This window comes from Microcaecilia unicolor, chromosome 4 (assembly GCF_901765095.1).
Source record: "Microcaecilia unicolor chromosome 4, aMicUni1.1, whole genome shotgun sequence".
Taxonomy (NCBI): Eukaryota; Metazoa; Chordata; class Amphibia; order Gymnophiona; family Siphonopidae; genus Microcaecilia; species Microcaecilia unicolor.
The window spans coordinates 67,166,632-67,189,226 of record NC_044034.1 but is presented as its reverse complement, the minus strand read 5'-3'; the positions used below and the strand labels follow the sequence as shown (position 1 = coordinate 67,189,226).

The 22,595-nt window shown below is 42.9% G+C and overlaps 1 protein-coding gene across 1 annotated transcript in view; it reads left to right on the top strand.

Annotated features, from left to right (window-relative positions):
• Positions 1-3,574, top strand: part of LOC115469600 (sacsin-like) — a 44,572-nt gene extending 40,998 nt beyond the window's left edge. Inside the window, exon 4 of the mRNA XM_030202395.1 lies at positions 3,498-3,574. Within this exon, the coding sequence (XP_030058255.1) occupies positions 3,498-3,574 (77 nt within the window). The remainder of the gene's footprint in view (positions 1-3,497) is intronic.
• Positions 3,575-22,595: the final 19,021 nt, after the last annotated feature.

The following is a 22,595-nucleotide window of genomic DNA, read 5'->3' as shown; positions in this document are numbered from 1 at the left end:
TAACCCCTTTTTAAACTCTGCTAAGCTAACCGCCTTCTGCGGCAACGAATTCCAGAGTTTAATTATGCGCTGGGTGAAGAAAAATTTTCTCCGATGTGTTTTAAATTTACTACACTGTAGTTTCATCGCATGCCCCCTAGTCCTATTATTTTTGGAAAGCGTGAACAGACGCTTCACATCCACCTGTTCCATTCCACTCATTATTTTATATACCTCTATCATGTCTCCCCTCAGCCGTCTCTTCTCCAAGCTGAAAAGCCCTAGCCTCCTTAGTCTTTCTTCATAGGGAAGTCGTCCCATCCCCGCTATCATTTTAGTCACCCTTCACTGCACCTTTTCCAATTCTACTATATCTTTCTTGAGATGCAGTGACCAGAATTTAACACAATACTCAAGGTGCAGTCGCACCATGGAGTGATACAGTGGCATTATAACATCCTCACACCTGTTTTCCATACCTTCCTAATAATACCCAACATTCTGTTCGCTTTCCTAGCTGCAGCAGCACACTGAGCGGAAGGTTTCAGTGTATTATCGATGATGACACCCAGATCACTTTCTTGGTCCGTAACTCCTAACGTGGAACCTTGCATGATGTAGCTATAATTCGGGTTCTTTTTTCCCCACATGCATCACCTTGCACTTGCTCACATTGATGCACTCTCCTGACACATGAGGTTCTTTTTATAGTTATTAATTCCGGGAGCACTATATTCATATTTACCCATCTCTTTCACAGGCAGTTTGTTTTTAATAGTTATTAGTGCATTTCTTACCTTTCCACACTGTCTCGGGCACATGGGTACTATTACAGTGGTTTCATTGACACTCACACTATTTCTTTATGTCCCGTTTCATATTCATAGTTTCTCTCTACATATTCGTATGTTTTTTACTCAGGCTTCTACCATACAAGTTTACACGCTGGTTTACATCTTACATAAGAAATATTGTCCTTTTTTCCATCAAGACGTCTTTGAGAGGTATATATACTTTATTATACATTTACACATTTTTGTTTTCTGTACTTACTATATATATTTACAATTTGAATTCATATATATGTTTTTGACATGTTTTGTTTGATATGATGTGAAAATTGTTCTACAGATCCATTTTTATTCACTTTGGATGCACAATATGATTCTTAGCTTAATTATGTCTAACCTTAAAGATTTAGAGTTTATCCTTTGTTCATCAATCTTATAGATTGTTGGTGCAGTTCTACAGTTTCACAATATGTTTGTATCCTTTATTTTAGTTTCACTTTTATTGACGCATACTAGTTTTCTTCTCTTGATTGTGTCATTTTTGCAGTTCTTCGTTTAACTGTATGTACTGTTTTTAATTATATTTTAATTTATTTTTTACTTTAATGTTTTAATTGTTTTACATTGTTCATTCTTATGTGTTTGAACTTAGATTGTACAGTCTCCTAAGGCAGGCCAGTTGGCCAAAACGTGGCCATGTCAAGTCTATTCAGTTGTACAATAAAACTTGAACACACTTAGCATTGTCAAGAGACTTCTTTTCTTTTTCCTGTGTGCTTGCATGGAAGGAGCCACAGGTTGACTTTGGCAGTGTTTGGGGTGCTAAAGCATTCCGCCAGTTGGGGCAAGAGGATGAGGAGACAGCAGACAGAGGGAGATTGCCTCCTCAGAAAAGGATAGTTCCTCAGTAGGGAGGTTGTTTGGGGCAGATAAGCTGGTGACTCTTATTTTTGAAGGCTTGATCTCTGGATAGCTTTTGAATGGCCATGAGAGACAGTAATCTGTAGGGAAATCCTGATTCTTTAGTTGTCATAGGCCTCCCTGATACATCTGATAGGTGGAGATGGGATCTCCTCAGGCTGTGATAACCTGATTCTAGCCTTAAAGTGGTCATTGCTAAGGGTTTTATATTCTCTTCTGATGAAGAGAAGAATAAGTTGTTGGGTCACCTTGGAGGCTTGTGCTTAGGTAAAACCATAATTGGGTAAAAACAGCATGCAGGGACCTCTATGGTAGAAAGGTTTCAGTCAGCATTTAAACAATCTTTCTTTTTTTATATAGCCTTTCTTGTTCCAGACAGCTGTATTGGGTCCAGCATTCCCTGGATGGGGCCATGGTGATCTTCCTGCAGGTAAAAGTATGCAGAGGTCTTGATCAGCCCAAGAGGAGTCCTAACAGCTCCTGGACAGAATAAACAGCTAGTGAATCTTGCTTGATGGAGGTAAGTGATGGTAGGAGCTCCTTTGGTTGGATCCTCTGTATTGCCTCGTCAGGTTTAGTTCAAAATGGGCCCACAATGTTTCAGTCAGGCTTCTTTGGAGTTCCTGCACAGAGTAGCAGACACAAAATCTTGAATGGGTTGGGTAGTTTTCATCTTTTCCAGGGGTTAACTGTCTTTTGAAGAAGTCCTATAACTTCTGGGACCAAAATTCAGAGGCTGGCTGAAGTACTTCTTCACCTAGTATGGTCATTCAAAGGACAAGCAATACTATTCTAGCAGCTCCTTCCCTTCCTCAGGATTGACTGGGGTGGACACCTGCCTGCTGCAAATTGCTGCGCTCCTTGGAAATGTGTGGAGTATTCTCACTGGGATGGTCATATGCTACTCAGGGGGATTTCCTTTCACTCTGTAGGCTTCAGGAGGAATGTTAGGCTGGTAATGAGTGACAGGGTTTTGTGCTCAAAAGAGGGCTTTGAATCTGTCTGCTTTTGGCATCCCCATGCAGAATGGCAGATCTCTTATCATGTAGTTCCCCACATAGCTACATGGGGACATTCCCTCCAAGGGTTACCACCAGATACTCCAAATTTGGTATCCTGGATCTCTCACGGACAGCTTCAGGCTCTCTCCCCTTAGGTGTATGGTGGCCACAGTTACCTGTCGGTCAAGGGATAGTAAATTTAGATGTTTGGCTATTTAGGACTAAGTCACACAGGAGAGTTTGATAATTGCCAGGGTTCTGCAGGTATGAACCCCTGTGCCTGAGATTATCATGAAAAACAGTTTTGTCCTTCCTAGTTTTTGGTTCATAGGGGAGCTCTCTTGTCTCATAAGAAAAATATGTTCTTGTGGTTTTGGACATCAGGGTCTCAACGCCTCAGTCCTAGTGCCCAGATTCTACATTCTACCGTTTCTACATTCTCTCTGAAAATGGTCCTTTCTGCGACTTTTAGGCTCCAGGTCAGTGAACCTGTATGTTGTACCTTGGGCTGAACCTCATATGTGTTTTCGCCAGTTCAGACTCCTTTTAGGGTGACTTTTATTAGCCCAGTGTCACAAGGCTATTTTCATTTTATCTAGGGAGCCTGGAAAGAGTCTGAGCAGGTTACTTTCATTGTTTGTTTCTGGCAGGAAAAGAGATCAGGATTCTTCTTCGTGGTTATTTTGTGCTATATAGGTGAACTTGATAAGTGGGGAGGGGAGCTGTGGTCTGAGGCATCTGAAATTGTGACAGTCATCCTAGTGGAGCACCAGCCATTTAGCCCTCCTGCATTCTTGGTTTTTAGCTTGGGAGAATGTAGTCCAGGAGGTTGCAGGCAAGACAACACTATTTGCTAATAAGAACAAAGCTGGAAACTTGTAGCCCTCAGGTTCCCTAATAACTCTGTCAAATTTGGTCTGGGATGGAGTTTTTCTGCAGGATCTGGCAGCAGCACACATGACTGACACCCATATTGTTGAGATGAATTTTCTGAGCCAATCACCTTTGGGACCCGGAAGTGTAAAGACTAGAAGAAGCAGCAGTGGCTCTACTAGGGGTCTTTGAGAGGACCTCATATTGGCTCAGCGAAACGTCAAGGAAGGCAAGTTCTTCAGCTAAAGAAAGAAAAGCAGGAGCCAGGGCAGTTGGATATCTTGATAAATCCAGGATTGACACCCAGTCTCCTGCACTTGTTCCTTCTGGGAGCCTGGATATATTGTGACCAATTTCTGAAAGGGCCTTCAAAAGGACTCCTTCACTTTTTTCCCCCAGTCAGATGACTCCTTCCTGGAAGATCCCTTCCATTCTCTTTTACATCCTTGGCTGTTGAGAGACTAGAGAACATAGCAAGGTTATTTAGTGTCTGGTAATTCAGCCTTTTGTGGTGCAAAAGAAGACTGCATAGGAGACTTAATTTGGAATTAGAAGCCTTTGTGAGATCATTTTTTTTTGGGAACTCTGTTCCCCTTGAGGGATCTATTTTTCCAGTCACCTTCTTCCAAAAGAGAGGGGGGTAAAAATAACTCACAACTCTCACAGAGGACAGAGGTTGGCTCTGGGATACAAGCACAGAAGCTCACTCGTACTGATCCATACAAGTATACTCTGTGGAGTCCATCATGCAAAAATGCTGTTAATAGAATTTGTGTTTAGTCCTGAAGGCTGGGTCCTCTCTTCCCCTCAAGGCTCACAGGGTAGCAGCATTTCTTTGATGTTAGGGCACAGCTTGGTCTTCTTGGGTACTTTTTTAAAAACATTTTTTTATTTTTTATTGAAAGAATTTTTATAGAACCCCGAAACTAACAAGATCATCTTTATAATCAAGTACAAAGGTGTAAAGGTATATAACCCCCATCTCCCCCCCCACCCCCTTTTCCTCAAACAGACTCAAACTAAGTATCCACTACCAAGGGAAAGTTATCACTTCATCAAGGGAAATATAGCATTTAACAAGAATGTGTAGAATCAAAAATGTAATTATCATATGTGCTTTTCGGCTAGTAAACCTCAACAAAGAACCAGGGAGTTAGCAGAGGCCTCCCGACTAGCGGGGATTAATAATACCATAAATAAGGTGAAAGAAACGTCCAAAATCCGAATAAGAAAAGAAGGTCATTTTCAAAAAAGAAAAACATCTATCTTTTGTTTTCGAAAATACTGTTTCAAGCAACATTTTGTGATTTGGACATTTTGTTTTTTTGTCCCATATTCGATAAAAAAAAAAAACGTCCAAGTGCAAAACACACAAATCAAACCATTGGGAGGAGCTAGCATTTTTAGTAGACTAGTCACCCTGACATCCCAGGACAGCAATAGGGCACCCTTGGGGGCACTGCAGTGGACTTCATAAAAAGCTCCCAGGTACACATCTCACCATTGCTCCCTTACTTTGTGTGCTGAGTCCCCCAGAACCCACTACCCCCAACTGTATACCACTACCATAGCCCTTACGGGTGAAGGGGACACCTATATGTGGGTACGGTGGGTTTCTGGTGAGTTTTGGAGGGCTCACAGTTTCCTCCACAATTGTAATGGGTATGGGGAGGTAGGACCTGTCTGCAGTGCACTGCACCCACCACTAGACTACTCCAGGGACTGGCATGCTGTTCTAATGGAGCTGAATATAGCATCTGAGGCTGGCATAGAGGTTGGTAAGTAATGTTTTTCATCACATTTTTGGGGGGTGGGAAGGAGTTAGTGACCACTGGGGGAATAAGGGGAGGTCATTACTGATTCCCTCTAGTGGTCAACTGGTTATTTAGGGCACCTTTTTGTGCCTTATTCGTAATAAAAACAGGTCTAGCTCAAAACATCTAAGTTTTAGTCCTGGACGGTTTTGTTTTCTTCCATTATGTCTGAAAAATATCTAAGTCTTAGGAACACCCAAGTTCCACCCTGAACACGCCCCTGGCACTCCCCCTTGAGATTTGGATGCACTTTTGGCGGACTTCAGAGAAAAACATCTAAAAAATAGGTTTCAAAAATGCTGATTTGGACACTTTTGTGAGAAAAACGTCCAAATGCATGCAGACTTATGCCACTCTTTGGACGTTTTTCTCTTTTGAAAATGAGCCCAATAGTAACATAGTAAGTGATGGCAGATAGACCTGAACGGTCCATCCAGTCTGCCCAATAGTCACATTCATTATTAATTCAAGATTAAAATTAACAATGAATGTGAGATTATGTACTTGATCATGGTCTTTCTTTGGTGTTTTTGAGACATAGACATTGAAGTCCACCTGGCTCTGTCCTTATGTTCCAATTACTGGAATTGCTGTCAAAGCCCAATCCAGTCTATCCGAATCTGTCATGTCACTCGCGGGACAAAGACACAGTAAGCGCTCGCAATTTCAGTATGATGCGGAGAAACTGGATTCACATCCGAGGATAATAATTGGCTGGCTATGCATTACTCCACCATCTCACAGTTCATATACTCTGGTGTCTCAGGAACACCACGAAACCGAATATTAGAGTGATGAGACCTGTTTTCTATGTTCCAGTTTAACAGTGAGCTCTGATGATTTGGCTCTTCCATCTCGAAATTGCTTTTCCAACATTTTCAGCACTTCTGCATGCTCATCCAGCCATATGGTTACTGAGCTGTTCGATCTTGCCTCTGAGGTTTGCACTCAGTGATGTGAACTCTGACTGGACTGTCTTAATATTGGATTTAATTTTTTTCTTTATTAGGATTTATTTACTACCTTTTTGAAAGAATTCACTCAAAGCGGTGTACAGCATTACAGCAGTAAAAATATTCAAACAAATGCATAGTATGCTACATTACAATGCAACACAATACACAATAAACCATTTTAATAGACAGCATAGAGTATAAGCAAAGATGAAACATACAGATACATAAGATAGAGTAATAGGTGTAAGAAAATAAGGTACTAATGTAAAGAAAGTTGTAAATGAAGTCAGAAAAGTGCTTGAATATTATCTTAGCTAGTGGTTAAACATGTCCTACTATAGTATGTGCAGCTGGTGTCATTCCTATGTGTATATATGTGTCTTGTGACTAGCAAGTTAGTTAGTTCTTCCATTAAAGGCCTGTCTCTTATTTCCAAGACCGGATTCTGTTCCAATGTCTCATACTGACCCGAGAATACATCTGCACCATCCTCGATCTCTTCACCACACATTCCCATCGGCGCCATATTTTAGGCCACTGTTCTTCTGGCATATGAGAATTTGGTAAGGTCTGTTCCTTTGTTTTTATTCGCCATCCCAGATGATGCCGTACAACTTGGACCGTAGTCCAGTAATGAATTTTAGTAATTGTAAGAGCTGATGCTGGAGAGATATCTTAAAGATTCAGTCAGAGTGGTGAGGAGCTGATAAACTTATGCAGCCATCAGTCCTGGTGATGTCAGTTCCTCTCCTCCTTGGGTAAATTTAAAGGAAAACATATCTCGGTTTCCAACACTTTCCCCCTTCCGAGAGTAGTGTAGTGTTCTGGAAGAATCAGAGTTTTTGTCTTTGATTGTAAGTTGTCAGTCATCTTTCAGATGTTTGTAAGTGACCAGGTCCTTTTAAATTATGAGAGGTCTTTTTTTTTGGGGGGGGGGGGGGGGGGAGGGGTCCATTGATGTGTCGTAATAAGTTATATTGGTCTTACATCTTTGATTTTAGAAGGAGTAAAAGAGATAATCACCTTGATCCTCTCTAACAAGAGTTGGTAAGTCTTAGAGGGCTGGCTAGCCCACTTGGTCAGAACACAATAATCCTCATAGGCAGAGGTAAAATCTGTCTTACAGAGGATACAGAGTGCCTTGCCTCTGTTGCACACCTTCTCTAATTGCCTCAACATGGGTTTGCATGTCTGGAGATCTTAGGTTTTGGAATTCTGATGTGGCTTCCTCTTACCTGGTCTGTACAGAGCTTGGATACATCCCACTCATCTGGACTTGACAATAAGAAAGGGGAAATTTGGACTTACCTTTAATTTCTTTTCCTTCAGTCTTGTCAGACTACTCCAGAACCCACTCATGGAAGCCTGGCATCCAAGAATTTTTGGTCTGACAAATTCAGAAAGTTAACAGTAAGTAGGTTGTAGCCCACTCTGACAGTAGTTGTTACCTTATTGTGTGGAATTTTTATTCCTGGGTTAATACTGATGAATTGATGATTTTGACTGCACCAAGTTTGGCTCTGGGGGTGAACTCACAACCCCAAGATTTGCTTTCAGAAGTCTTAGCTTTGATATAGTATACTAAGGAGCTGAGTGTAGCACCGGCCCCCTATAAGGGGAGTGAAGTCAGCTCTGATCTGTTTTTCTCTAGCTCCATCTACTGGCAGGGAGACATAACCCACTTGTCCAGACTAGTCTTGCAGGACTCAGGAAAGGCACATTTAACAAGTAAGTCCAAATTTCCCCATACACCCTTTCTTGCTTGCTCAACCATACCCTCTCCATCTGATCATCAAGTCTCTTCCTGAACTGCTCCTTAAAAGCTGCTGTTGGTAAAAGCATAGTAGAAGTGGCCATTGGGGAATATTGGAAGCCAAGTCTCAGCTCCTTGGAGACTGCTGCACCATGTCTGATACCAAGGAAAATCGGCATTCCTCACATCGGAGGTATTTTGAGGACACTGGCGACTTGGTGCCATGGAGCTTTTGGCACCATATTCCAATGAGGTGCAGTGCTGATGAGCCTGAGCCTCTGCCTGGAGTTCGGCATCACAAGTCCTTGGCGTCAATGAAGTTGAGAAATGAATGTTCCTCTTCTTCGGGTAGGACTTGAATGATGGTGAATCCTAAGTACATAAGCATTGCCATACTGGGAAAGACCAAAGGTCCATCAAGCCCAGCATCCTGTTTCCAACAGTGGCCAATCCAGGTCACAAATACCTGGCAAGATCCCAAAAAACATTCTATACTGCTTATCCCAGAAACAGTGGATTTTCCCCAAGTCCATAATGGTCTATGAACCTTTTCTTTAGGCAGCCGTCCAAACCTTTTAAAAACTCTGCTACGCTAACTGCCTTTACCACATTCTCCGGCAACGAATTCCAGAGTTTAATTCAACATTGAGTGAAGAAATATTTTCTCCTATTCGTTTTACATTTACTACTTTGTAGCTTCATCGCATGCCCAGTAGTCCTAGTATTTTTGGAAAGGGTAAACAGATGCTTCACATCTACCCGTTCTACTCCATTCATTATTTTATAGACCTCTATCATATCTCCCCTCAGCTGCCTTTTCTCCAAGCTGAAGAGCCCTAGTCGCTTTAGCCTTTCCTCATAGGGAAGTCGTCCCATCCCCTTTATCATTTTCGTCGCCCTTCTCTGCACCTTGTCTAATTCCACTATATCTTTTTTGAGATGCAGCGACTATAATTGAACACAATATTCGAGGTGCGGTCGCACCATGGAGCGATACAAAGGCATTATAACATACTCATTTTTATTTTCCATTCCTTGGTATCTTTTGGTATTGGGGTGAGTAGGATGTTTCCATTATTCTTGAGGAAGAGGCCTTGTTGAAGCATGTAATTTAGGTGGGATGTGAGGTCTGCTAAGAAGCGGCCAGGGGCGGATTTTATTAGGTAGCTGGGACAGGTATCTAGTTTGCAGTGAGTGTTGGAGAACCTAGTGATCGCTTGAGTAACTGTTTCGACGGTGAGGAGAGCAAAGTTTGACCAGGTTCCGTCAGTTGGGTATTCTCCAGAGGTTGGGTCCAACTCTTTGAGGAAGTTTTTGATGTCGGTGTTGTTCTGAGGTAGCATGTTACTTAGGTTTACAATTTTGTCATTGAAGTACTTGTCTGCGGATGGGATGTCTGTGTTCGTTGTAGTGACCGAGGTGGTGTCTAAGAGTTTGTTCACGAGTTGGTATAATTTTTTTGAGTCTTTGTAATCTGTCCCTATTTTAGTTTTATAGTATGATCTTTTGGTCTGTTTTATTGCGTATTTGTATTTTCTTTCCATGCATTGAGTGTATGTTCATCTCTTATTTTTTTCCATGTTTGTTCGAGTTTCCTGTTCATCGTTGAACCATGGTATCGAGTTGTGCTTACGTGAGGTTCTTGTTTATAGGGGTGCTATTTCATCTAGTATGTTTTTGCATCTTTTATCCCATTCTATAAGGTAGCATACGGAGTCCGTTTGTGCTGTCTATTCGTTATTGTATATCTGTTGCCAAAATGTTTTCGAGTCTACTTGACCTCTTGTGCTGTAGGTTGTGTGTTCTTGTGTACGATATGAACCCTTCTTCTGCCAGTTTAGGGATAAGTTTAGTTTGTAGTGATTGGTCCATGGTATTTCTGTCCATTTAATATCTGTTATTATTAGGTTTTGGTCTGTTGAAAGTTTGTGTGAGATGAGGTCGAGTGTGTGCCCTTTGACGTGGGTTGTTTGCATATGTGGCCATTTGAGATCCCATAAATGGAGGAATTCCTTGGGTCTTCTAGGTGAAGGTTAATGTCTCCTAATACTAGTATATTGGAGTTGGTTACACATGTGCTTGAAATGAAGTCCATGAAGTTAGTCTGGCCTTCGTTCTAATTGCCTGGTGGTCTGTAAAACAATACACAGTTCAAATGATTGTGTAGGCTTTTGTTGTGAATTCTGATTGAGGCAATTTCAAGTTGAGGTGTTATGGACTCGATAGTGGTTTTGGTGGTAAAGTGGGATCGATAGATTAGCACTATACCTCCGCCTCTCTTTTCCTTTCTGGTCCAGTGTGTGATTTTGTATCCTGGAGGGCACAGATCTAGGATTATAGAGTCCTTTTGGTCATGGATCCAGGTTTCATTGATGAAAAGTAGATCAAGGTTTTCTGACATGATCCAGTCTGTTAGTATTGCTATTTTGTTTACAGCAGATCTGGCGTTGATATAACCCACTTGAATGATTTGGTATGGGTCTTCTGTGTTTGGTGTTGTGTGGATTTTTATTAGTTGTTGTTTCTTTGATGGTGTGAGTTTGTTAGGGCCTTTCTTTCCCTTCTGTTGTGGTTGTTGGCATGTTGGTGTTTTTCCTTTGTTTAAGGTGTTGTCAGTTTGATGAGGTGTGGTGTGTGATCAATCTTTGATGATTATGTAGTATGGGTATGATGTTACTTTCTACTAGTGGAGTGGTTAGCGTTAGGTGGATCAGTGTTAAGGAGTAGATTGCTAGGAGTAGTTTGAAGGTATTCATTTTGGTTTCAGTTCACTGTGGGCTACTAATGGCCGTGTTCTGATGATAGGATGCGTGATAGGGCTTTGTTCTTTGGTATGGAATTTGATATTCTGGTTTTGTGTGTTTTTCAGCTTGCCTTTGAGTTGTGAGATCAGTAATAGCTCTGGTTTCAGTGATAAGTTGATGAGCAGAGGAGATGGGAGGGAGGGGGGAATAGCTCATGAGTCAGGGTCCTCCTTTAATTTGTCTCGTAGCTAATTGCTTCCCACTCTCCTTGCTCATCGAATCTTCCGGTTCCTATTTCTTGCTTTGGCTGGAGGCAGAGGGGAGGGGGGGAACCTTCAGAGCATATTCCAGGTATTTAGCAGGGAGGTGTCATAGATGCGACTTGAGCAATCAAGTTGGAAGATTCTAAGTTCAGAGTACACCTTCAAGGTAATTAGCAGGGGGGTGTCATACATGCCAACAGAGAGCTAAGGTGGGGATTCTTATCGCTTTGATATCCTGCTTCCAGGTTACTAATCTCAATACTCCATGATACTTTTGTTCTGTTTTCACAGAGGAAAATCCTGGAGAAGGACCGCGATGGACTGGAAATAATACAATTGAGAATGAAGTGGATACAGCACCGTTCACGGAAGAAAGTGTGTATCAACAACTTGAAAAGCTAAAGGTGGACAAAGCCATGGGACCGGACGGGATCCACCCCAGGATATTGAGGGAGCTCAGAGAGGTTTTGGCGGGTCCTCTTAAAGATTTGTTTAATATATCCTTGCAGACGGGAAAGGTTCCGAGGGATTGGAGAACGGCGGAGGTGGTCCCTCTTCACAAAAGTGGTGATAGGGAAGAAGCTGGAAACTACAGGCCGGTAAGCCTCGCTTCGGTTATTGGAAAAGTAATGGAAGCGATGCTGAAGGAAAGGATAGTGAATTTTCTGGAAGCCAATAAGTTGCAAGATCTGAGACAACATGGTTTTACCAAAGGGAAATCGTGCCAAACGAATCTCATTGAGTTCTTTGATTGGGTGACAGGAGAACTGAATCAGGGACGAGCTATGGACGTAATCTACTTAGATTTCAGCAAAGCTTTTGACACGGTTCCCCACAGGAGGCTCTTAAATAAACTGGAGGGGCTGAAGATAGGACCTGAAGTGGTGAACTGGATTAGGAACTGGTTGACGGACAGACGCCAGAGGGTCGTGGTGAATGGAATTCGCTCGGAGGAAGGAAGGTGAGTAATGGAGTGCCTCAGGGATTGGTGCTGGGGCCGATTCTGTTCAATATATTTGTGAGTGACATTGCCGAAGGGTTAGAAGGTAAAGTTTGCCTATTTGCGGATGATACTAAGATCTGTAACAGAGTGGACACCACGGAGGGAGTGGAAAACATGAAAAAGGATCTGAGGAAGCTAGAAGAATGGTCTAAGGTTTGGCAATTAAAATTCAATGCGAAGAAATGCAAAGTGATGCACTTAGGGAATAGAAATCCACGGGAGACGTATGTGTTAGGCGGGGAGAGTCTGATAGGTACGGGCGGAGAAAGGGATCTTGGGGTGATAGTATCTGAGGATTTGAAGGCAACGAAACAGTGTGACAAGGCGGTGGCCGTAGCTAGAAGGTTGTTAGGCTGTATAGAGAGAGGTGTGACCAGCAGAAGAAAGGGGGTGTTGATGCCCCTGTATAAGTCGTTGGTGAGGCCCCACCTGGAGTATTGTGTTCAGTTTTGGAGGCCGTATCTTGTTAAGGATGTAAAAAGAATTGAAGCGGTGCAAAGAAAAGCTACGAGAATGGTATGGGATTTGCGTTACAAGACGTATGAGGAGAGACTTGCTGAACTAAACATGAATACTCTGGAGGAAACGAGAAACAGGGGTGATATGATACAGACGTTCAAATATTTGAAAGGTATTAATCCGCAAACGAACCTTTTCCGGAGATGGGAAGGTGGTAGAATGAGAGGACATGAAATGAGATTGAAGGGGGGCAGACTCAAGAAAAATGTCAGGAAGTATTTTTTCACGGAGAGAGTAGTGGATGCTTGGAATGCCCTCCCGCGGGAGGTGGTGGAAATGAAAACGGTAACGGAATTCAAACATGCGTGGGATAAGCATAAAGGAATCCTGTGCCGAAGGAATGGATCCTCAGGAGCTTAGTCAAGATCGGGAGGCGGGGCTGGTGGTTGGGAGGCAGGGATAGTGCTGGACAGACTTATACGGTCTGTGCCAGAGCCGGTGGTGGGCAGCGGGACTGGTGGTTGGGAGGCGGGGATAGTGCTGGACAGACTTGTACGGTCTGTGCCAGAGCCGGTGGTTGGGAGGCGGGGATAGTGCTGGGCAGACTTATACGGTCTGTGCCCTGAAGAGCACAGGTACAAATCAAAGTAGGGTATACACAAAAAGCAGCAAATATGAGTTATCTTGTTGGGCAGACTGGATGGACCGTGCAGGTCTTTTTCTGCCGTCATCTACTATGTTACTATGTTACTATATGTTAGGTTTCTGCCCCCTCCATAGCACCGAATCTGTGCTAGTCACTCTCCTGGCCAAATTCAAGCGGGAAATAGCCATAGGTAAAAGTATACTTCTCCTACAATTTGTCATGTCGAGTGCATTCGACATGGTAAACCACAAAATACTACTGAGACTCCTAGACTATTTCGGAATCGGAGGAAACATACTCAACTAGATCAAAGGTTTCCTAACCACCAGAATATACCAAGTAAAATCAAACTCAAACATATCACCACCTTGGAAAGCAGACTGTGGAGTACCTCAAGGATCACCACTATCACCAATACTCTTCAACATAATGATGATCCCACTAGCCAAGGCATTATCAAAGCAAGGCCTCAACCCGTTCATCTATGCAGATGATGTCACAATTTACATTCCCTTCAGACATGATCTAACAGAAATCAACAACGAAATTAAACTCGGCTTGAATACCATGGATTCATGGGCAAACTCCTTTTAATTGAAACTGAATACTGAAAAAATACATTGTCTCATCCTGTCATCTCAACACAATCCATACAAACCAACAACCTTAATCACCCCAGAATACACCCTCCTTATTTATTTTATTTTATTTTTGTTACATTTGTACCCCGCGCTTTCCCACTCATGGCAGGCTCAATGCGGCGGGCAATGGAGAGTTAAGTGACTTGCCCAGAGTCACAAGGAGCTGCCTGTGCTGGGAATCGAACTCAGTTCCTCAGTTCCCCAGGACCAAAGTCCACCACCCTAACCACCAGGCCACTCCCCCACTCAAACAGCTTGAAAATACTTGGCGTGGCAATCGACCGCAACCTCACTCTCGAAAGCCAAGTGAACTCTACAACAAAGAAAATGTTCCACTCGATGTGGAAACTTAAACGCTTAAAACCTTTCTTCCCGAGGGAAATATTCCGTAGCCTAATACAATCAATGGTGCTAAGTCAAGTAGACTATTGCAACGGAATTTACGCTGGATGCAAAGAACAACTTACAAAGAAACTCCAGACCGCTCAGAATACAGCAGCCAGACTAATATTTGGCAAATCGCGATTCGACAGAGCCAAGCCCCTCCATGGAAAAACTGCATTGTCTGCCAATCAAAGAACGTATTACTTTCAAAATCTGCACCCTGGTTCACAAAATTATCTATGGCCAAGTACCAGGATATATGACAGAACTTATAGACCTACCACTCAGAAACATAACCAGATCATCTCGAACATACCTAAACCTCCATTATTCAATTCAAGCTTCTCCTTCTTACCTACAAATGCACTCAGTCTGCTGCCCCTCACTATCTTTCTACCCTCATCTCCCCTTATGTTCCCGCCCGTAACCTCCGTTCACAGGATAAATCCCTCCTCTCAGTACCCTTCTCCACCACCGCCAACTCCAGGCTCCGCTCATTCTGCCTCGCCTCACCCTATGCTTGGAACAACCTTCCTGAACCCTTGCGCCAAGCCCCCTCCCTGTCCGTCTTCAAGTCTTTGCTTAAAACCCACCTCTTCAATGCTGCGTTTGGCACCTAACCCTTACCATTCAGTGAATCCAGACTGCCCCAATTTGACTGCCCCTATCGGACTGACCGTTCACTTGTCTATTAGATTGTAAGCTCTTTGAGCAGGGACTGTCTCTCTTTGTTAAATTGTACAGCGCTGCGTAACCCTAGTAGCACTCTAGAAATGTTAAGTAGTAGTATTATCCAAACTGCAAAAAAATTAAATACAAAACAACCTATAAGTCCAGCTTCTACTACTACTACTACTTGACATTTCTAAAGCTCCTATATAAGCACACAATTATGGAACGCACTGCCGATAACCTACGACCACCTAAACTTCAGGAAATCATTAAAGACCTACCTGTTCAAAAAGGCATACCCCGCCGACCCAACATAAATGCCTGCACTCTGCAACACAACATAACCAAAGCTTGTACTGGACACTAAGAGGGGCATAATTGAAAAGCGGCATCCCGACCGTATTATCGAAACAAGATGGCCGGCCATCTTTAGTTTCGATAATACAGTCGGAGCCAGCCAAATCTCAACATTTGGGCTGGCTTTAGAGATGGCCGGCATTGGTTTTCAGCGATAATGGAAACTAATGGCGGCCATCTCAAACCCGGCCAAATCCAAGGCATTTGGTGTGGGAGGAGCCAGCATTTGTAGTGCACTGGTCCCCCTCACATGCCAGGACACCAACCGGGCACCCTAGGGGGCACTGCAGTGGAATTCAGAAATTGCTCCCAGGTGCATACCTCCCTTACCTTGTGTGCTGAGCCCCCCAAAACCCACTCCCCACAACTGTACACCACTACCATAGCCCTTAGGGATGAAGGGGGGCACCTACATGTGGGTACAGTGGGTTTTGGGGGGGGGGATTTGGAGGGCTCCCATTTACCACCACAAGTGTAACAGGTAGGGGGGGATGGGCCTGGGTCCACCTGCCTGAAGTGCACTGCATCCACAAAAACTGCTCCAGGGACCACCAGCCTGAAGTGCACTGCACCCACTAAAAACTGCTCCAGGGACCTGCATACTGCTGTCATGGAGCTGGGTATCACATTTGAGGCTGGTATAGAGGCTGGCAAAAAAATGATTTTTTTTTTTGGGTGGGAGGGGATTGGTGACCATTGGGGGAGTAAGGGGAGGTGATCCCCGATTCCCTCCGGTGGTCCTCTGGTCAGTTGGGGTACTTTTTGGAGGCTTGGTCCTAAAAATAAATGGACCAAGTAAAGCTGGACAAGTGCTCGTCAGAGCCGGCCTTCTTTTTTCCGTTATCGGCCGAAGCCAGCCATCTCGTAACTATGCCCCCGTCCCGCCTTCCGTACCCTGCCGAAACGCCCCCTTTATCTCTGGCCGTCCAAAATCGGCTTTCGATTATACCAATTTGGCCGGGTTTAGGAGATGGCCGGCCATCTCCCGATTTGTCGGACGATGGCCAGCCATCTCCTTCGAAAAAAAGCAGGTAAATAATCTTTCCTCTCCTGATTCCCATTGTAATTGAAACATATGTTCCTTTCTCAACCATAATACCACCTGTATTTGTTTCGTTACCGGACTGGCGAATGCCTCTATGGTACTATGTAAGCCACATTGAGCGTGCAAATAGGTGGGAAAATGTGGATTACAAATGTAACAAATAAATAAATAAATTCTACAGCAGTCACTTTATGCTATATTTTGTTCTTAGTCTGTCTTATGCCTACTTAAAATGTTAAGGTGTTCATAAATTGCCTATGTTAATCCAATGACTGGTTTCTCCTTCTGGAATCTGTGGTTGTCTTGGATTGCTAGCAGGTTGGCCGGAGGGGAGGGGTAGCTCTTGGTCAGGGAAAGGTATTTGGAAGACAATGGGAAGGTACTTGGTTTAATAGGTCTTTGGAATGTGGTCATCAGGAATGCTAGGTAGTGAGCACTGGTTTTAAACTTCCATGAGATCTTTTCCTTTTCTCAGTATCTATCCCTATTCGTTAGTTAAAGCTTGCTTGTGTGCAGATCAGCCAACCTCAGGTTGATGCATTGAAACTTGCATGCCCAACCATTCCTTTCTTGTTGATCAGCTTGCCTCTGATCAATCTATGCAATTCTGCTCCCTAGGCAAGCTTAACTTTCCTGGTTTAATAGATGCAGTACAGGAGGCTCTCCAGAGGCACGCTTGTCCCAATGAAAGTGTCCTCAGCTCCCTCGGTAATTAATCAGTCCCACTTTGGTTCCCACTATCAAGCCTCCCAACCCCGTCAGTCGTGAGGTCTCAATATCTCAAGGTACATTAAGCAATTACTCACAGTCTGGTGTCCAGAAGCGCCGCCCAGGGCACAGAGGCTTCGCAGCCCCAGACTGCCGCTGCGCGCCTAGCTCCTGAGGGCTTGTCTCCCTGGCCGGCGAAGTCCCACCACAGACAGTGATGCGGGCCAACTGCCCGAACTTGGCGTCCACCCCAGTGTCTTGCCGACGGTGTGTGAGCCCGATAGTCCACCACGATGCAGTCCCAGCGCCGACCTCCAGGGACTGCGAGGTGGGGGACTGGGCCGAAGAGGTTGTGAGGCGGTATGGGTCCGGTGGGTGAGGGCGCCTCAGCTGGAGAGGAGGCGGAGGCACCAGACGAAGCCCGTCCAGGCTCGAACTCCAGGTAGGTGGTGGTGTCGGTCAGCAGCGCCAGTTTCTGGGGAAGTGTGGCGCAGGCATGTGGAGTGGCATGGGTCTGAGGTGGGTAGGGCGCCCCGGCTGGAGAGGAGGCGACGGCTCCAGATGAAGCCCCCTCGGACTCGGGCTACAGGTAGGCGGCGGCGGCCAGCAGCGCCAGGTGCAGGAGAAGTGGGGTGCAGGAGGTTCGTTGTCCAATGAGCTCTCCTTACCTATACGCGGCGGGCTCAGGCGTCTGGCCACCTCGGGCAGCTGTCCTCTCTTGGCCTCTTGCTTCAGCTGGCTCCGTCTGGGAAAATGGTACCGAACCAATCTCCTTCCAGCCTCGATCCACTGCGGGACAGGAGGGCCACGGTTAGAGATCCGGAGAGAGGGGGTGCAGGTCCATCTCCCCCCCCCCCCGACCCCCGGCCCGGGAAGTTCAGTGCTGCTGGAGCCTCAATCCTCTACTCGGGGGGGGGGGGGGGGTCGGGTGTCGTGTTCTGGGGCCAACCGCTCGGATCCAGACGGCAGGGAGTTTCTCTGCAGGGTCCGGGTGCTGGCGCAGCCTGGGATGCCTCACCGTTCGGTTTCGGTGCTTGTGGTCCCGTCGCACGGTTCTGTCCTCGGATGGTCGTCCACCAGGTCCTCAGAGCTAGCTGCTCCCGTGACCTTTCAGTCAGCGGCCATCTTGATTATTAGCCCAGCATCAGAGCAATCAGTGATATAAAAAGCTCCATAAGAGAATAAAGCGCCCAACATATTTTGACACAAAGCCTACTTCAGGGAATGGAATTGGTTAAAATGATGCACCAGTGCTTAGAAAGGTACAACTGATGACATAATTTTGGTAAGCTTACCTAATAGATAAAGAGGTTTATAAAAATAGATAAAAAGAAGGAGAGGAAAAAAAAAATAATAATAGTAACATAGTAAATGACGGCAGATAAAGACCTGAATGGTCCATCCAGTCTGCTCAACAAGATAAACTCATTTTACATGGTATGTAATGCTTTATATGTATATCCGAGTTTGATTTGTCCCTGCCTTTCTCTTAGGGGCATATTAGGGTACTCAAACAAGTGACATTCTGCAGATCCTTCTTGCACTGCTTAATTATGCAGTGTGCGTCAATGAGGGCTTCTGAAAGCAAGAGTAAACTTAAAAGCCACAAAACATAAAATGAAAAAGAAAAGAAAATGAAAACATCATAGTCTTATAAATAGATGTTGTAAGTGCACAAAGAAAACATGCTGAAAAGGTTCACCAAATCTCCCCAAAACAGAGGAATGTTAAACTATTTATGTGTGCTAGGACTCAGGCTTAAAAACTGGGGATTTCATGCACAGACCAACTGTAGAACATGAAAAAAAAAGAAAGTAAGACACTGTGGTCTAATATAAAATAAAATAAACAAAGATACACTGTTGTGGCTGATTCTGCTCAATAAACTCCCTAAAATGTACAAAACAACAACAAAATATATAGATTATATGAGTACTCAGGCTCGAAGGTGGGGAGTCTGATGCATAGACCAAATAGATAAACTACTACTACTACTACTATTTAACATTTCTAAAGCGCTACTAGGGTTATGCAGCGCTGTACAATTAAACATAAAGGACAGTCCAGAGGCTCATTTTCAAAGTACATAAACTTACAAAGTTACATATGTTACTAGGTAAGTCTATATGCTTTCCCCCAAATTCTATATATGTTGCCTAAAGTTGTGCGTGCTAAATTGTGCGCACAACTTAATTGAACAAGCCAGTCAGCGCTGATACTTGGCAATTAACATCCAATTATCAGCACTAATTGGCAATAATTAGGATTTACGCGTGTATCCAATTCTGTAACAGAATAAGCTTAAATCCTATTGCGCCTAACAATTTGTGGGCGTCTTTAGGGGCATTCCTAGGAGCATTCCCAAATTTTATGTTTTTTGATACAGAATTATCCCTAAATGCGCCTATCTTAGGTGCCAGTATTTGTCTGCTTATAACAGGCCTAATTGCAGCCACGTACAGTTAGGTGCAGCTTAGTGCCAAGCGTGATTCTATAAAGGACACGTACTCTTTATAGAATTGTGCTAAGTGCATTTCATTTTCAGCACCAGTTTTTAGGTGTAACTTATAGAATATACCCCTTTGAAAATAAGCATCAACATTATCTAAAATATATAATTCTCGAAAACAAATCAAAGTAAAATGAAAACAATACCTTACTACCTTAAAAGCAAATTAAACATTTAAAAAAAGGGCAGACAAAAGTTTTCCTTAAAACTGAAGAAAACTGCTGACAAAGTATGTACATTGAGGTCTGCCAGAGCACTGGCAGCACTGCTGCCCTACTAATAAAAGTGAAAGTAAAAACTTTACCTTTGAAGCTGAACAAATAGCTGCCTTGATGTCTGCAATATAGCAGTATGCTAAAAGCTGTCCTGCTGATAAGTGAAAGTCAAAAACTTTGGGGCCTTTTACTAAAGTGTGTTAAGCACCTAACCCGCGCTTAGTGCATGGAAACAGGCTACTGCATGACCACATTAATGGATCTTTTGGTGTTTGCTTGTTACCGTGTGCTAAACTGCATGTTACTGAATTTTTCAGAATTTCTCAGTCTGGAGGTGTGATATGGGCAGAGAGTGGGCGTGGAAGCGTTAGCCAGCTAGTGCGTTAGACTTATTACGAGCTGACTGGCTAAAGCGGAGCTAGCATGGGAGCATGTAGTGCCTCCTAAATAGGAGTTGGTACGTGGTCCCATGTTAACTGTCAGCAGGTACCACTCACTAATGGAAACATTAACATACGACCAGCAGTTACAAAAAAAAAAAATACCGGGAATACCCCTTCTTGAAGCAACATTAATTTTGGGTTTGCTGCATGTTAAAATCCTGGGCTAAAATGCATTAAGCCCAAAATTTAACACACTAGTAAAACGGCCCCTTTAAAACTGAAGAAAACAGCTGACAGGATGTCCACAATAGAACAATACACTAGCAGCACTGTCAGCATTGCTGCCTTTTAATGCTAGGGTTTTCCTGTTGTTTCAGCTGATTTGGTAGCTGAATCAAGGAACATTAAGGGTCTGTCTTATCAAACTGTGCTAGCTGTCCCCGGTGCGGCAATTCTGACAAAGTGTGGCTTGATAAGAGGCCCTAAATTTCTTTATTATTTTTCTTTTTCTAAGCAACTAAAAAAGAAATATAAACAGTAATCAAACAGACAAAATAGATCTGTTTAAAAAAAGGGGGGGGGGTCTTTTTTAAGAGTTGAGGGACATCTCTTTTTATAACTGATAAGGGAGGTAGAAAAAGGAATGATAAGAAAAGAGGAGCCAAAAACAACTTATTAATCATGACACATAATGGATATGATTTGATTATCCCTAATAAACAGACCATAAACATGAAAGGACCATTAGACAAAATTATTGAGCAAACCATCATAAAAACAAAAATGGCTTTCAGCAGTCAGAAGCAACAAACAGAATAATAAATCAAGATGCTTATTTTCGAAGCACACAGACAGACTTACAAAGTTACATATGTAATTTTTGTAAGTTTATGTGCTTTGAACATGAGCCTCATAATATGCAAATATATAAAAACAATTAAAAACTCTTTACATAAAATATCTTGGAAAATAATAAATAATGAATATGTAATACAAAAGAAATATATAAACAAGAAACACTGCCACATAGTAAAACATAAAAACAATACAACAGTGTAGTAAGGGTGTCACTTCCTCCCCCTAAAAAGATAAGAAAACACTGAAATCCATATCTTGATTCAGGCTAAAATTCTGCATTGTATAAATTTCTTTTGTTCTTCACATAGGAGTAAGCGGTTTAAAGCACACAGGGTCCTTGTACAAAGGCACAGGCTAAAAATAAGCGTAATTTAAACGCTAGAGACACCCATATATTCGTATGGGTGTCTCTAGTGTTTAGCGCAGGCTAAAAATGCTAATGTTCCTTTGTAAAAGACCCCCACAGAATCTTAGATGTTCAAATCAATGATCCTTGGCCAACCTTAAGCACCTTTAGTTGCACATTGTGTAAGCAAGGATCATCAATTTTCAAGATTTAAGATGATTGTGTTCTGTGTATTCACCAGTTTATGGAGGGGAGGTGATTTGAACTGCTTACTCATGTGAAAAACAAAAGATGGTTTTACAGTGAATACAATGCAACCTGATGGCCTGAATCAAGATGTTTTCTTATAATTTTTCTGGGGGGGGGGGGGGGGGGTATGACACCCCTATTAAGTTGTTGCATTGTTTTTGTTTTACTATGTGCCAGTGTCTCTTTTTATAGTCCTTTATTTCTTTAGTATTATGTGGGGGGAAAGTTATCAATGTGGGTTACTGTTAAGACAGGTTATTTTTACCATGTCATGCTATTTTAGCACAGGGTCCCATTTTATTCACTGAGATGCTGTGCTAAAATAGCATGACTTGTGGTAAAATGTCTTAACGATAACCCACGTTGATAACTTCTTCCTTTATTCATTATTTTCTGATTTATTATTTATATTATGTAAAGAATTGTTATATATTAATGTATTTTATTTGTTGCTTTTGAATGTTGAAAACCATTTTTATTTTTATGGTGGTCTCTCATACATTTTGTTTGATGGCCCTTTTATGCTTATGATCTATTTATTAGGGATAATCAAATCATATTCAGTATTTGTCATGATTAATAAATTGCTTTGGGCTTCCCCTTTTTCGTTCCTTTTCTTGCCCTCTCATTATTTTTCTGTCTTCCTTATCACTCATGAGAGGGAAACCCCCCAATTTCTAAACAAAGGGACTTAAAAAATGAAACAATAAAAAAATAAACAAATGAGATTCCCCCCCTCCCGTTTTTATGTTCCCTGTTTCAGCTGCCAGTCTGCTGAAACGGCAGAAAATCACTTATCATTAAAAGGCAACAATGCTGCTGGTGCCGCTAGCATACTGTTCTATTCTGGACATGGTTTAATCTGTTTTCTTCAGTTTTAAAGGTAAAGTTTTTACTTTCAGTTTTATCAGCAAGGAAGTACTGCTGCTGGTGCTCTGGCAGGCTACATTGTTGGCACTGTGTTAGCTGTTTTCTTCAGTTTTAAGGCAAAATTTAAAAGTGTTTACTTTTATGTTTTTCTGCCC